This window comes from Neospora caninum, chromosome XII, assembly GCF_000208865.1.
Source record: "Neospora caninum Liverpool complete genome, chromosome XII".
NCBI lineage: Eukaryota > Apicomplexa > Conoidasida > Eucoccidiorida > Sarcocystidae > Neospora > Neospora caninum.
Genome location: NC_018398.1, coordinates 167388 through 184301, shown reverse-complemented (window position 1 = coordinate 184301; position 16914 = coordinate 167388). Strand labels below are relative to the sequence as shown.

General features: G+C 52.5%; 1 protein-coding gene across 1 annotated transcript; it reads left to right on the top strand.

Annotated features, from left to right (window-relative positions):
* Window positions 1-772: 772 nt before the first annotated feature.
* On the top strand, window positions 773-6007 carry NCLIV_060520 (putative tubulin-tyrosine ligase family protein; the record flags this gene model as incomplete). The annotated part of the gene is made up of 6 exons (XM_003885606.1): window positions 773-1244; window positions 1467-2038; window positions 2283-2490; window positions 2971-3186; window positions 3640-3948; window positions 4206-6007. The coding sequence occupies 6 exons, from the start codon at window positions 773-775 to the stop codon at window positions 6005-6007; spliced, it is 3579 nt and encodes a 1192-aa protein (XP_003885655.1).
* Window positions 6008-16914: the final 10907 nt, after the last annotated feature.

Sequence of the window (16914 nt, the reverse complement as noted above, 5' to 3'; positions counted from 1 at the left end):
TCATCTGCATGCTTTGTCTTGACTGTTACTGTCTCTCTGTTGCACGCTGTCTTAAGCTAGTTGGGGGGCACATCCTGTCTTGGCCGCGCAGCTGCTTACCTGAATCAATTTGAGACTACGCGTCGCCGCTGCACGGCTACCACCCCCCCGTCCTAGGCTGGCAGAAGGAGAGACACTGCTGAGAAATGGCCACGCGAGTGGACCGCTTGGCAACGAGGACTCCCGCGGCCCCTCGGAAATCTGCGAACAAAATGGGAAGGCAGTTCCCGTGTGCTTCGCGGCTGCAATTACAAGATGCCTAGATAACCCGTCCCACCTCATGTGTGCTCACCAAATGACGCGGACATTTTAGCTTTGGGGTGGCGGACGATTTCAGCTACAGATGTGGCGGTTAGCATGCCGATGAATCTTTCTCTGGAGTTCTTCAAGTACCTATTGTGTTTAAACTTGGTGTCTAAATATTCGCTTCTTGTAGCACGTTCTTTGGGGGCCGTCCGCTTTCGCGCGTGGTATGTTTTTGGGGTTGGCTGAGCGGGTTGGTTCCGATGAGCGAGTCTCTGGACTGAAGCGCGTTGCTGATGGATGGGCTTCTCAGTTCACTTGTTTCGTCGGGTCCTGTGTTTGTTTTTCTTATTTAGTTGCGGGAAACTTCTCTATTTCACAACCTAATCATGTTTGACGCCCCCCCCCCCTAAAGTGACGCGTCAGCTCCTCTTCTCGATGGCGTACGACCATGGTGTAAAGCAGCCCGTGCCAACTGACGTTCAAGAAAATGTCTCCCGCCAGCCAACGATATTTCGAGGACGACAGTAAACTTCTGTCGTCGACAAGAACGCAAGATTCTAGTAGTTCTGGGTGTGTTTCTAGTGACAGTCAAGTCGATGCACGGTATGAGACATTCTTCTGTTCCGCTAGCGAGGTTTCCACCTCCATTGCTTCATCGTCTTGTTCTCTCAAATCATGCACACTCGGAGAGAACGTTGATGGACCGAAAAGCGAGACTAACGTCCCAGCGGCTGTCACGCGAGATTACTTCAGTCAATTCGTGAATGGCATCCGAACTCTCTTTTTTGACAAATGTGTTGCTGCTGGATGTTCTTTCTCTAAGGCTGGCGGTCCCGCCTCCAAAGTCAAGGGACCGTCCATCACGTTGGATCTGTCCCAGGCTGGCAAAGAAAAGCCCCTCATGGAATCTTGCGTCCGCAGCCTGGGATGGAAGAAAAACAGCTCTCTCTTCCCTACCGGTATGTTTTTAGCATTGAATGCCGGATGGAGAGCATTCTTTCAATCCATTTCTTGCTAGCTTCAGGTCGAGTGAGGTTTTCTAGAGGGTTTGGCCTACTAAGGCGTGCTGCAGCTACTCGGAACGCCAGTTGTCCTGTTTGTGTGCCAGCTTTCACCAGCTGCTACTTTTATTCTTGTGATCGCATGTGTCTGCTTCTTTCTATCTCACTGTCTGATTTCAGGAGACATCGCCTGGCTAGGCTTCGCGTTGACGGACGGAGAACATAGGGATTATGCTTCAATAGCCCATGTGGTCAACCGATTTCCAGGGCTGCACGAGTTTGCGAAGAAGCGTTGGCTGGCCCGAGTTGTATCTTCTATGACACTATTTGACCCCGACGGTTTCTCTTTCTTTCCGAGAACCTGGCTTCTCCCAGAAGATCGCGAAGCAGTGCAGACAGCCCTACGCGTCCCAGCTGCCGACCCACGTTTGTCCAGTGGAGCCAAACGTGAGCCACGAGGAACTGCTGAGTCCTCGTCCTGTCCCCGACGTGGCCAGCGGGTCAAAACGATCACAACGCATATTACCGCATCTTGCAAACAAGAAACAGTCTATATTCTTAAGCCAGATGCAGGTACTCAAGGGGCTGGCCTTAAACTCGTCTCTGATCTCGACCAGATCCCAAAGGAAATTCTCGAAGGCCAAGATGGGTACATCGTTCAACAGTACATCTGCAACCCTTATCTTCTTGATAATCGCAAATTCGACTTTCGCGTCTACGTTCTCATCACAGCCGTGACGCCGAAGCTAAGTGTAAGTACCGAGTGAAATCTCAGCTGTCTTCCTCTTATGGCGCTTTTGTATGTACATGGCGGGCCGCCCACAGGAGGTGCAGTACTATGAAGTGTCAGACGGGTTGGTGCGCGGTTGATCCCGCTGGTCGTCAAAAAATATATCTACTTATGGTTGAGTACGTCATGGGTAACGGCGGTGTATACACTGAGCATGACAGGAGTGAATCCCTAATCTGACTTTTTCTCCTTATGTATGTACTAAGGTCTTTGTGTCGCGGCGAAGCCTAGTGCGCTTCTGTACGGAGGACTACGAGCCACCATGCCCCGGTAATATGAACAATGAGTTCATGCACCTAACAAACTACGCCATCAACAAGGATCACCGTGGATTTGTCAGATCGTCCAATGTCCACGATCGAACTAGCAGCAAACGGCTTCTGGATGACGTTTTCGAAGATCTTCTACAGCAAAGTAAGTTAGGAAGCTGTTTCTCCGTCGAACGCTTTTCTAAGCAGTAGGTACTTTTTTTACGAAACCTCTGAACTCCTAGAATGTCGGAAGAGCGACAGAAGGCGCTTGTGCGGCTTCAGACGCCGATGCCCGCATTCTCTATTCGCTTATCAGGCGGCTCCAGTTGACTGCACGGAGGAAAAGTTCATATTCATCGATAGTCGGTGTCACTGTATGTGGCAAACGCTCGATGGCGCCGGTCCGTAAAAGGGGGTTAGCTTGAGCTTGTGCCATTGTGGTTCTGCAACTCGGAAGCAGTGTCTTTGAATGTTGCCGAAGACTATTAACTGCGCGTGTGTGAACGGTAGTCGGTCGATCACAGCCTAGGCAACCGTGTCATCGTCCATCTGGAGCGGACGGGGGGTTCACCATTTTAGGATTCCCCAGATACACAAAATGTCGCACAATGCAAAATCCCTTCCTCCTTTCACGTGCATTCAGACGTCGATGTCGAATATGTTTGGCGGCAGATCGTATCCATGGTCGAGAAGGTCATGACTGCCTTCAAACCCCTGCTGGCGCTAAAATATGACAGCATCTATCGAGACACCACTCCGCGATCGCGATGTTTCCAAATCGTTGGCCTCGATATTTTGCTTGACGCAAACTGCAAAGCCTGGCTCCTCGAAGTGAATGGCAACCCATCACTGCGGTGCGGTAAGGCTGTGCAATTCACTCTTCCCCTACAGTGATTCCGGGATAAGAAGGTTGCGACGAGGTCGAGTCCATTGTGTATGCCACTGCACCCCGCCCCGTCCCCGGCACACAACAGCAATGGTGCTTCGCGATGAAATAGGTCAGAATATAATGGTGCACAATCCAGTGTCTGCATTTTGTCATCGGTCACTGTAGACTCGATTTAGAACTTCATTCGCATCTAGCCTCAACAATAGCACATCAAAACTCGATGAGGCTTCATTTTCTGGCATATACGGTCCCCTCCAAGCTCCGTACAACTTCGATGTGATGTGTCAATACCTTTGTCGCTGTCGCTGTTCATTTTGGTGCCGTAGCTCCCAGGGCACCACTCTCTTGCACCATTTTCTGTTCCTCCCGTCTGCTCCGCCTCCACCAAAGTCACTGTTTCTCTGTCGTCACTGCTTGACTCAGATTACGAATATGAGACGGCAGCGGGCTTTATAGCCACAGGTGAAAGTCTTCTAGATCGTCGGATCAAGGAACCACTCGTGTCCGAGGCTCTGGTTATCGTTTACTTCTCTCTCCTTGGAGCACCATCTCAGGTGTCATCTTATCTCGACGAAGAAAAAAACGCTTCGAGTTATTGTGGCTCTTCGCGTATCCCGCGTGCGAAAGCCCTTCAGCGGCCTGTGTGGTCACACCGAGGCGCTCAAGAAATGTCGACAAAACACCAGCAGCATATTAAGAGAAGACCTGCACCTCGTGCAGAGCAGAACTGTGGTGAGAAGATTTCTTTGGAGAGCAATGCCCCCTGCATAACATGTGGATCGAGCAACACTTTCATCCTGACAAAGCGGTGATAGCCGTGTGGCAGTTTCTATGAGAGGCTATGAGAGGACGGATTGTCTTCCGTGGCGGAGCCCAATGGGCTCACAAGAAGCATGTCTGCCAGAAGCTGCACCGAAAAAGTAGAAATATATCTGCGTCTTTTTAATTTTGTCCTAGTTTAATTCACCTTCTCCATCCGATGTTTGCAGAGCGTGCAGCCGTGCCAGCAGGGACACAATCGTTTTCGCACGGTGCTCTGAGCTGCGAAATCATCTCGAATGTAGTACCCCGCACCCGTATGCACCACCTCATTCCGGATACGGTTGAAGAACCATTGCCATTCTCGTCCCGTGAGGCAAGGGATATGTCAATAGACAATGGCCGCCCCATTCCAAACCCGGGTGGGAGAGGAGTATCTACGAGGCTGCAGCCCGCCGCAGGAAACGAAGACAAAGGATGTGTCCGCACCGCTTTGCCTATGACTGCTACCACTGCCGATACCACATCCGGCTTGATGAACAGGACGCTTGCCATTTGGTCTCAACGCAGGTCGCCATTCCCTGTCCCACCCTGTTCTGATACATGCTCTGCGTACGCACACACCTGCAGCCTGGAGTCCGGGACTTTTCGGTCCGACGGTAGTGCTTCACCGATGGCCAAATTGTCCCAACTAAAAGCACCAACCGCTGTCAGTGTCAACGTGTCTGCCGGATTCGCACTTGGCATCCTAGGTAAACAGCCAACCTCTACGATGTTCGGCAACAGGTCAGAGAATGCGGGCTACAAGGGAAACAGTGTGCATGGTACTATGGAATTACCAGGCGCACAGGTTAGGAACAGAAAAAATGCCGATAGAAAAACTAACGCTTCTTTTTTGGAAATAAGCGAAGGAACAAGTAGATCATGTTCAGGTAGTACCGCAAGTGGTTGCACAGCCTCAGATGTCGAGAATGGGCAGTTGTCGCTGCGGACGACACGGCAACGGGTCCCAAGAGCTCGGGAGTTTGACAGTGGGGACTGTCCTACGGCCAACAATGAGATCGACGCGATCATGCCGCAGCACTGCTGTCTGTGGATCCCCGTTGAGTCGGCGCTGTCTAAGTCTCCGGAACTGCCATCTCCAACCTCCCTTCTTGATATGTGCCAAAATTTGTTCCTCCACGTCACACAGTTTCCGGACAGCCTGACGCTTCAGCTGAGGCACTGGTTGGATCTAATTTCTCGGACTCACCTCCAAGATGCCATGCAGCACCTGTGGGTGCCAGTTTCTCTGGCTTCGCGGAATTCCCAACACTTCTCTGGGCGGAATCCGGCGCAATCGCCTCGAAGGACCTGTCGTCGTTTTGCTCGGAGACCACTGTCTAAGCGCGACCTCATCTTTCTCTATATGCAACGGTTGAAGGTGTCTGCGGCATCAGCCGGCGGTTATCCAGAGGCGCAAGGATTGTGTTTTTGGTCCTTCTGGGAGCTGATGTGCTTGCTTTCTACCCTCACACGCCTGCTACTTGGAACGGGAAATCGATCTGTCGCCAGCAAGAGCTTTATAACTAAAGCGACCTGTGCAGACTCAGGTATTCCGACATCTCAAGTCCGTGTTACCGAGGCCTGTCAAGGTTGTGTGCTCGGTCTTTCTGCAAGGCAGGATTCGGCCAATGTGACCGACAGCGCTTGTACCTCAGGGACGCCTTTGGGAGACTACTCTATACCTGAACGCGTATCGGAAACGCTTGCGTCGTGCCCCCGAGGACGTAGCCTCAGTGGAGACGGACACGGGGCTGTTGAATCTACATTCTCGAATAATGCTCACACTGCCAGCCTTGAGGAATCTTGTTCGCCGTCGTCACCGACGATCTTTTATCAGGATTTTAGTACAGCTGCACGTGAAAGCCCAGTATTTGTTCCTTGGTGGCCTCATCTGCACAATGCATTCAACTCGTTAGGACCGTGTGAGAGGACGGCAGGAGTTAGCTCCCTTTTACGTATCCTGCTAGTCGGATTCCATCGAGTTTGATGCCATATGACGACCGCCGTTCTATTGTCCCCTAAAGGATGGTTTGCCGCTTGCTTACCACACGTCGCCGGAAGCTACGTGTTCACATGTACCATCTTGTCCATGAGCGAGATTTGGTAGCTTGGATACGTTGGGGCACAAAGAGGGTCCGACAGGTCAACTTTCTCTCGGACTCTAACGAGAAACATGAAAAGGGAGAAGATGGGAGAATGTCCATGAGGGAATCAATGCAACTGTTGGCTGTATCGGTCGTTTCTGGTGAATTGACAGACAGAGGCTTTCTTCGTGTAGGCACGACGACAAGCAAAATTCTCTGTCACACGACTAAATGCGCCCTTGTCGTCCTGGGATTACTCAGAAACTGCCACACTACTGTGGCTTATAGAAAGGCTACCGTGTCGCTCCCAACCTACCAGAGTCCTTTCTGCATTGCAACGTACTGGCATGGGTGAAACACGGTCTCAGAAGCTCACTTGCTGTAATGACGATTCAGCACATACCAAAAGTTTTTTCAGCTGTAAGTCTCCATATCCGTTTCCCTGATGCCACGTATGTAAACTCCCCCACTGCTGCTTTGAAAGACAGGAATTGTGCGAGAGCTGGTCGCTTTGATCTGCAGCCATCGTTTAACAGAAACGTCAATCAGGCGGAGACTCGTTCTGGTATTTTGAGATCAGACAAACGGCGTGATGGCAAGTCTCCAGCACAGACAATTGTGTCTTTCACTACACGGGAAACGACAAACAGAAAATGAGGTCGAGCCTGAAAAAGCATGCTTGCCACACCCCTCCATGTCCGCGTTAAGGAGTATCGCGTTCCCCCTCGTTCCTCCGATTATTTTCCAACACAGGCACTACTGCGAACAGATCCAAATGTCTACATAACTCAGCGGAATCATTCAGTCATGTCGTGAGGGGCCCAAGCGACTCAAATGGCAGACGATAGGGTAGCCACCAGACGAGAATTCGAAACGGTATTCGGTCTATCTTTTAGTTGATACGAGCAACCTGCAACTGCGCACAACAGAAACATATAGGGGAGAACTGCAAATTACAAAACATGACAGATCCACTCCCGAGCTCGAGCTGAAAACAAACTAGTGTCGCGCCTCTTGGTCCACCAGCGAAACCGCGGTGTCGTGGGCGCCCCTTGCTATGGCTTTTTTCCACAAATCATGGACTGGCAGGTTCCTAGGAGCCGGGCTCCAATACCCACTTCATTAGCTGATCTGAAAGATGTGTATTTCCTTCATGAACCGGAGCAACCACATGCGGTCTGTATAAGCGCCGATCATCTCTGCGGCTCACGCAACTGTGTACCGGAGGCTAAAAAAACCCACCTGGGCCTTCCGTTTTAACGCGACCTCCCAAGCCAAGGCAAGCAGCCCACCCAAGTCAAGGCAAGCAGCCCACCCAAGCATCCTAGGGACAGCGGGAACTGCACGCCAGTTTTTCCGTCACGAAGGCGTATACCAGGGGCGGCAGAAATGGACGACTAGGTTATCAGATCAACATTTGACCTTACGGGATGTCCAGCAATGCAACATCAATTGTTGGGTGTCTGTCATATCTCCGTAAATTTCCAAGGCAAGGCGCCTTGCAATTCGGAAAGCATTCTCGTTTAGCAAGCATGCCAAAACTGGCCTTTACACTGTTGGCTTATGGGTAGAAGACGGGGATCCATGAACGCAGCCTCAGCCTTAGCAGACCACGTGGGCCAGTGGGGATGGCATTCGCACTTTTAGAGACAAAAGGGGTTTGCATTGTCTTCGAAAAAAGGTGGTATGTTAGGTTCATGATGTTCACCTCGCTCCCCTGATTTGGCGAGAAGCAGGAGTATCAGCGTTATGTGCTCTAGTGGACTACATTCGAGCGTTGTCCTCTATTTTTCTGACTCTATCGAGTGTGACAAAGACCCGGCACCTGTGAACCGCCGCCCTACCCTTCCGCCGCGGCAAGATATAAAAGACGGCAGAGCTGACAGAATTCGAATCCTGTAATAAAATACCTATTTCATAGCTTTTCGCTTCAATTTTCCCCCTTCGGTTGCCACTACTGCGGAGAGGCAGAGGCTAATTCCCCCCCGCTGTAACCGGGGCACGCGTCGGTGTCGGCAAGGGTATCCTCTTCATGTTTCCCGGGACTGAGAACTCGGCTCTCCAGTGCTACGTCCTAGCCTTCTTTTTCAAGGTCTGTGTATTCGGAGGCTCCTTGGTCTCTATGCATCACTGTTTGTCATATCAGAGAGACTTTATTATTGAGTATATCCGTTGATATGGGACAAGTCAGCTGGCACTTGATGGGTTACCATAACTTTCATTGCCTCGAGAGGTCTCCGGGCGAGCGGCTGCTTACCCACCGAGTCCACCAGGGATATCGCCGTGCAGATGATCGCCACAAGATACTCTGCCGCCACTTCAGGCAAGAAAGTCCGTCCCATCACACAAAGTATATCCACGTTTACGTTCACGCCTACGCCTACTGCAAGCGCCCCACCGTATCTGCCGCCGTTCTCAGCTGCCGTTCTTTTTTTTCACCGAGAGAGAAGGTGCGCTACTTTTTTTCTCGAGTTCGTTTTCGTCACAATAGCGCGACACAGGGTCTGCTGATCTACGCCGCGACGCCGCTGATTTCGGTGATGATCAGACACAATAAATGCTTTTTGGCTTCGCTGGCCAGCTAGTGTCATTTGCTGGGCTAGCGGCTCACGGCTGCTCTCTATGCATTGCTTTTTCTCTCGTAAAACATTCCGCAGGCTGTCCCCACGGCTCCTAAGAGGCTAAGGCCCCAACACCAACGATATTCTTCGAGCGGACGAAATCAGGGACCGCGGTATTGTACCCAGTAGGCATCATGTGTGACCGTAGATCTAGAAAGGAGTACGTAGCCGTTAGCCATCTTCCCCCTGCTGCCTCAAGCTATCCTTTTCGCACCTCGAGGGCATATGCTGCCGTCAATGACGACGATATCGTTAGTTTTGCGACATACATGTGGACGCGGAGACTCACCATTTTTCGCAACAAGCCCAAGCATTATGAGGCAGCTGACCTTTAGCCTGACTGTATCGCCCTGAGCTGCCGCCCGTGCATATATTCCGAACGACAATCGCATGCCGGCTTTATCAGTACCCTATACGGGTACAAGACAATGCAACTAGTCCACTCACAGACAGCAGCAACATCAGCGTGGTTGATGCCGGCGGAGTCCAGAAGCAGGGAGACCATAGGGACAACAGCAACGTGAAGGTGTTCGCGCGCGGCGTCTTGCGAGATAGGAGGAGGCCACCGAAAGGGACGGTCGCGTGTCAACAGCGATCTGAGATATGAGAGCTATCAGCTCTGGCTTACGGCTGCGAGAATGGACAGGGTGCATTCGCAATCTCAATAGCGCCGAATTGAATGAACTCTGAAGAGCATCAGGTGACTATCTTCTGGAAATTCTGGAGCATGCATGTGCGGGGGGATTCCCACTGCTCCAGTTCATGTGTTTTATGGTTCTCTGTGCTGTGAGCGTCACTGAGCAGCTATCGACTTTTCGAGGGGGGATCAGGCGGCATCCCATGAGGTCATTTTGCTAACATATGCGGAACATTAAGCGCGCACAAACGAGTTTAAGGCATGGTGGGAGAGAATACGAAAGCGGCAGTCTCAAAACTATAGTATCCGCTGCTCCGTAGAGGTTGTGTGGTACCGACCAAGCTGGGGCTGCCGTTTCTACTCTGTCGCTTATCAGCCGATACGGTGGGCCTCATCTTCCTCCGACTCGTTCGCAATGCGATCTTGCTGGTTCATAGAAGCACCGGCGGTTGTACTAAAAAGCTTCAGGATGCCGCTCCCACTGGGCCCATGTAAAATACAACTAAGTCTGGGACGGCGTCATTTATCCAAGAGGCCAACCGAAAGGGACACCATGGCAACGCCATCAAGATGTTGTGTTCCTTCACCAGGAGCTCCCTTGGGAGAAGCACAGAGTTTGCAGCCAAAATACTGCATCGACGAATGCTTGTCCCGCTGATAGCAAAAAGCCGAGGGAAGTGAGCATACTCTTTTATCGCTAAGCGTAAGCCTTCAACGCTTGACTTTCAGCAAAAGATACAGGCGTGTGCTGGGGACGACCCACTGCGAAATATTAGCTTCTGAGGTAAACGGAGAAACTCGTCGTGGCTGACACAGTTTTGTCTCACCTGACAACGTCATTCATGGAGGCACGCCCCGCTGCTGACGATTGAGCGACCAGCATAGCGCACCAGGTGGTGTTTGACCCCTTCAGGGGTATGCGGTGACCGCGGCACACGGGCCCTGCGCTGCGCCGGACGCGGCTGTTGACTGGAGTCGAGGCACTGGACAGCCTAAGACGTTTTGCGCGTTACTGCCTGTCGATGCACGATCTGCCAGCAGGCAAGCGACTTTCTGGGTCTGTTGCGTCAGCGGCCCACTGCTTTCGAATACCCAATCGGGTCGTTTGTTTCTGACCAGGTGTTGGAGGCGCGAGGTTCAACAGGGCAGCTGTGATGGCGGTCTTTCCTGATCCGGGAAGCAGAACGTCATACGCCGAGCGGAAAAAGATTATCAAGAAACTCAAGAGTGTAGGAGGAAATGGGGACGTTCATCCGACCCTGATCCGAGGCGCTAAGGGGGAAAAACGATTTTTTCGTGACCGCCTATCGCTGAAAACATTGAGGTGATGGTGGGTACTTGGTTTTTCAAATCCGGAGCCGCCTCCCCGAGGGAAGATAAGTCAGCAAACGTAGAAAGCGCGGGCGAACGTGTGATGCCAGATGGAAATGGCCTCCGTTCGCAATGCGGAATCAGGTGCGAAAATGTCTATCGCACCTTTTGAGGATTCATCATATACAGTGCTCAACGTCGTAGCCACATCATGGCAGGTGTTAGAAACACACGACGCAGTCGTGCGACCCGAACCATCAAAAACTGTCGGTTTCTGGCTTGAATCGTGATGCGATGTCGAAGCGCTACACCTGCAGTGGTGCGCTTGATTGCTAGGGCTTCTTGCTGGGCGGATACGTTAACCCGGAGAGCGACTGGCCGCTGTGGATTACGCAACGACCGGGCGTGATCATACCCAGGCGCTGGTGAGGGCCTGGGGAGTGGCAGCGCAAGTTTGTGATGCTGCCTTTAGCCCCCCCATACTAAGCAAGATGCCAGGACGGAAGTGTCGCGGCTTTGGTCCAGGAGCGCTGATGTAACGAGTCTGCGAAAAAACTGGTCTAGCACGACCCTTTTGTTCAGAAATCCATGGTGTCGCGGCGTTCATGCAAAAACCAGGTGTGGGAACCTGAGGGTCGGTACACGGCCCAGGCGGCGGATTTGCCCTGGGCACCTGACGTTTTCGTCGGGTACGACGGCCAGCCCCACGCGCTAAGACGCGGGCAGCTTTCCCTGGAAGACGGGAGACCTGCCGGACTGCTTTCCCGTACCAGGAACGACACGGTGCGGTCGCAGATTCAGCGCTTTTCCTCCCGATTCGCCTCAGCGCATGCAAAGAGCGAACCGGACGTAACTGTGTTTTCCCGTGAAGTGCAAGAAAGACGAGGCACAGAAGGCAGCAACTCTCTGGACATGCGAATGCCGCAATCGGCCAAGTAGACAGGCAGCACACTTTTCCGCCAAAGCAGAAGCTTCTGTGATTCTTGCGCAGGTGGTAGTAGCTGTGGCGTTCACTGAAGCCAGCGAAAGAAATAGCAGACGATTCTCGCACGGTTGTCGCCGCGTTTGTGAAACCGTTTATGCGACGACTATCGCATGCATCAGGTTTCCCGCGACGTACCAATGCTTCCTTGGTGACCGCCGAGAGTCTCGCGTCGACGACTCTCGATGCGTCTCCATACACCAAAGCTTGAGAATACCTGCGCACGCACATCCGGGGTCATTCAAGGCTCCGTCCACTCTCGCTGGATAGCAGGAATAGCGACTCATACGTAGCGATCTTGACAACATAGAAGCTGTGCCTTGTCGCGCGTGCTGCCCAGACGGGACATGGTCCACTTTTTGTTTTCTGGTCGTGTGCGCAAGAAGGCTTTCTGACGCCCGTCTCCTCTTGTTCCGATGGAACCACCTTTCCTCGTCAGCATGTGGCAATTGTCCGGGGTCTGGCCGGCTGCTGATTCGTGACGAGAGCCAGACCGGACTGCGGCTCTCTGACGCCTTCGCGATGCAGGGAGCGTGAACGGAGCGCCGCGGGCTGTTGTGACCCCTCATGCCGAGAACAGCTCGAGACGGGCTATCGGGACAGAGCCGATCCGTCGTTCTCAAGGCACCGCGACCAGTTTTGTCCCACAGCGTGGATTGACAGTTGGATATGACCTCGTCGCGGGGCTTCACCAGGTTTTGTGGACTTCGTTTTGCGGCGAGTTTTATGAAAAGCTTCATTCCGAAGTGCTGTTTCCTACTTTGGGGAAGGTCGTCCTGGCCACCGGCGTTACAAAAGCAGACCTGGGCGACAGCACAATAGCATTCACGGTGGTAGCTGTCTGATGTGGCTGTTTAAAATTCCAGATCCAAAACGTCATCGGGTCGGCAGAGCTGTCCGTGCTGCATGAGCGCTGCACCCGAGTCATACAATCTCTAGTGCCGGCGGAACGGGGCACGCATCCGCCCCTATTTGGGCCAGGTTCCGGGCGCTACGGCGCCACACGTGACATCTCATGTCTGTAGTACACCGGCAGCGTTCAAGCGGGGAGGCTACCAACCTCTTTAGCGAGCGTGGGTGGTCTCCTAGCAATACGACCTGGGGAAAAATGATGTTTCAGTCGGTTTTGTGTTCGTGCTTACACGTAGATGTCGTGGCGCATCGGGTATGAGAAACATCTTGCGCCACTTCAGATGAAGAGAGACCTAGACCTTTTTTCGTTGGACACCGCATGGCATATGCGGCTTTCCCCCCAAATTTCCTGAGTGTAACTAGAGGTTTTTTCTTAAGCGACGTAGTATAAGTGTTTCACGCGCTTTTTTCGTTACAGCTCACACGCAATATACGGGCGTCATCAAAACTTGGCTCCAGATCCGAATCGGACCTTTTGTTGACCACGTAGTGGCCGTGCTTCACGGAGCCACCTCTATGGCTGGTGACAGCTGAAAATTCTCGCACGGTTGTCGCCGCGTTTGCGAAACCGTTTATGCGACGACTACTGCATGCGTCGGCTTTTCTGCGACGTACCAATGCTTGCTTGGTGACCGCCGAGAGTCTCGCGCGGACGACTCTCGATGCGTCTCCATACACCAAAGCTTGCCAATACCTGCGCACGCACATCCAGGGTCACTCAAGGCTCCGTCCACTCTCACTGCATGACAGGAATAGCGACTCATGCATAGTCACGTCGACAACATAGAAGCTGTGTCTCATCGCGCGTGCTAGCCCAGACGGGGCATGGTCAACTTTTTGTTTTCTGGTCGTCTGCGCAAGAAAGTTGTCTGGTGCAGGTGTCTTCTTTTGATAGAGCCACCTTTCGTCGTCAGCATGTAGCAATTGTGCGGGGTCTGGCCGGCTGCTGATTCGTGACGAGAGCCAGACTGGACTGCGGCTCTCTGACGCCTCCGCGATGCAGGGAGCGTGAACGGAGCGCCGCGGGCTGTTGTGACCTCTCATCCTGAGCACAACTCGAGACGGGCCATCGGCATAGAGCCGATCCGTCGTTCTCAAGGCACCGTGACCAGTTTTGTCCCACACCGTGGATTGATATTTGGATATGACCGCGGCGCCGGGCTTCACCAGGTTTTGTGGACTTCGCTATGCCCACTGCTTTTGACCTTGCTCGGATTCCGAACCGACGGCCGACTCCCTCCTATGCGGCCAGTTTTATCAAAAGCTTCATTTCGAAGTGCTGTTCGCTTCTTTGTGGAGGGTCGTCCTGGCCACGGGCCTTGGAGAAGCAGGCCTGGACGAATTTGCGCACTCGTTTTGCTCGGTTTGAGACTGTCGCCTCGGTCTGGCGAGCTGAAGAAAGCTCGAGTAACTCGCTGCAGGACATAGGTCGGCAAAATTGGTATCGCGAACGGCTGCGGCTGGATTCGACGCAACATACGTGTTTTGGAAAACACCACCGACGTCTCAGGGCTTCCTTGCGGACCCCTTCTGTAACTCGTGGGCGTCACGGCAAAGTCCCCAACGAGCGTGGCCCTCAGGAAAAACAAAGAATCCTCCCGCACCATAGCATTGACGGTGGCAGCTGTCTGACGTGGCTGTTTAAAATTCCAGATCCAAAACGTCATCGGCTCGGCAGAGCTGTCTTTGCTGCACGAGCGCTGCAGCCGAGTCATACAATCTCTAGTGCCGGCGGAACGGGGCACGCATCCGCCCCTATTTGGGCCAGGTTCCGGGCGCTACGGCGCCACACGTGACATCACATATCTGTGGTACACCGGCCGCGTTCAAGCGTGGACGCTACCAACCTCTTTGGCGGGCGTGGGTGGTCTCCTAGCAATACGACCTGGGGAAAAATGATGTTTCGGTTGGTTTTATGTTCGTGCTTACACGTAGATGTCGTGGCGCATCGGGTATGAGAAACCTCTTGGGCCACTTCAGATTCAGAGAGACCTAGAGCTTTTTTCGTTGGACACCGCATGGCATATGCGGCTTTCCCCCCAAATTTCCTGAGTGTAACTAGAGGTTTTTTCTTAGGCGACGTAGTATAAGTGTTTCACGCGCTTTTTTCGTTACAGCTCACACGCAATATACGGGCGTCATCAAAACTTGGCTCCAGATCCGAATCGGACCTTTTGTTGACCACGTAGTGTCCGTGCTTCACGCAGCCAGCTCTATGGCTGGTGACAGGTGACGAGTCGCACGGAAATGCTATGTAACCGGCAGGGGTTCCACAGCGAAAAAAACTAAGAATTGCCCAACGAAAGCGATGACAGAAGACAACTGAACTACCGTTTTCGTGAGGCTTCTCATCCCAATTTGTGAGTCCCTAACCTACATGAGACTCCAGCGGGTGAATTTTTGAGGATCTTACTTCTGATATTCTCGCCGAGCGAGGGTCCTCGCCCTACGGGAGTGGTTGACGTCACGGCCGCAAAGCGGGCGATGTGCTCTGGCCTATACTTTACGTCAATTTCGCTATATTACGGAACGAATGCAAGGGATCCGTGGATTTCCCATCGTGATGTTGCCACCATTTGGTTTCGCACCATCTGAACATTGTCTTCCTACTGAGCCCGGAGTCTGTTACACTCGCGCACACCGCATTGCGCTAGGAAAGCCCAGGGAAAGAAAGGGGTCTCAAACACTACACTTTGGGAAGAGTAGGTGGCCTAGACTCGGTGCTGGATTGTAGAGTTTTATTTTCTAGAAAGTAGTCTTATCTACCAGCTAAGCCGCCTACAGGCCAAGTGGTACAGGGCACAAAAAAGGGAACAAGGTCCATGGGCAAGATGATATGAAGCTTAAGGAATCCTTTGGCGCATTCCTCAAGCCGAGTAGGAAGTAAAGTGCACTGTCGATATCCAAAATTCAGCCAGCGAAAGGGTCTCTCAACGTAAGAGATATGCGATTTCTCGTGTTAGTACAGGCAGTGTACTAGTCACTCTCGGACAGCGAGGTAAATCGATCTATTCCTGGTGAGGTGGCAACCACCTCGTTTCTGTCGCGCGAAATTACTTTCAACGTAGAAATGTCCTGTGGTCGACTCTTGGTTTACCTGGAGTGTTGACATTGGCAACAGCCAACCCTAAACTTGGAGCCGTCTCAAAAAAAAGGGTTAGCCGAGCGTTGACGGGGATAATCTTGGCAGGCTGGATTTACGGGCACCTTCGCCAGATGGTAGCATTGCCGTCTTTTGGCAGCGTGGGCGGGCTTAGGCAACAGCAGCGACGGTGGGGGATTTATTGCCTTTGGTGATCCACGGTACGAGAGATCAGAGTTGGGAGGGGGAGTGCCACCCACGCACGTATCAGGTGGCGCTGGTACAAGGGACGCTGCCCCCACAGTCCAGCACGCACGGAGAGTTACTGCCTTGTTTATGCTGACCTTATGCACCCATATATGCTAAAATTCGGTGGTTCCGGTAAACATCCGGGTCAGCTAGGAGAGCACATATGCGGAAACAAAGAAATGAAAAAAGGAGAGGCGCAAAACATACTGTGTGGTGCTGTTTGCACGCAGGCATTCTGTTGTGCATCAGTGGGGGACGAACAATTGTAAGAAGGGCTGTAAGAAGGGCGGTTGTGTCCACACTGCTCTACCAGTAACGACGAGGGATCTTATTTTTGTCGATAATATATCGTGGTACAGAAAGCGCGGGGCTCACCGGGCAGTTGCCTATCGAGAAGTCATGCGCGTGACAGGTGACAACGCTACTGTCGATTACTCTGCCCACACCTATGTCAGACAGGGATAGTTGTCCAATGCAAACTGGCAATCAGCTTTGACCTTCAGTCGGGTTCCAGATTACGCAGTATGCGGGGTATCGCCATCAAAAAACAGGGAACACGTTTTTTTTCGCCAGACCGTAGCGCGCCTATACACCTCTGCTGGTGGTTGAAGACGGACTCAATCTGGTATACGAACAAGGAGGCTTTACCTGTGCCTGATGGAGCTCTTGATTGGCTTTATGGCCAGACCGGAAGGCAGCACATATAGCGGCAGGTCGCCACAAACAAAACCTCCTGGCTTCGTTTCAGAGTGAGCTGACATTGGCTTTTTCAAAGAAGCCGGCCTCTTTCAGGTATGGACGGAAAATGGAGATATTCCGCGGTATGCTCTGGAAATAGCAGCGTAGGGGCCACTTACACGGATAAATATGGCCTCGCAAGAAAGGTTCAGATGCCTTTCTCCTGTTTGCGTCGAGTTCCGTGAGCGCTAACTTGAACGAAGCGGCAAGCTCAGGGCGTACCGGAAGGGGTAAATGTGAATGAGGGAAATGGCACACGTACACGCAATGGGAGGGCA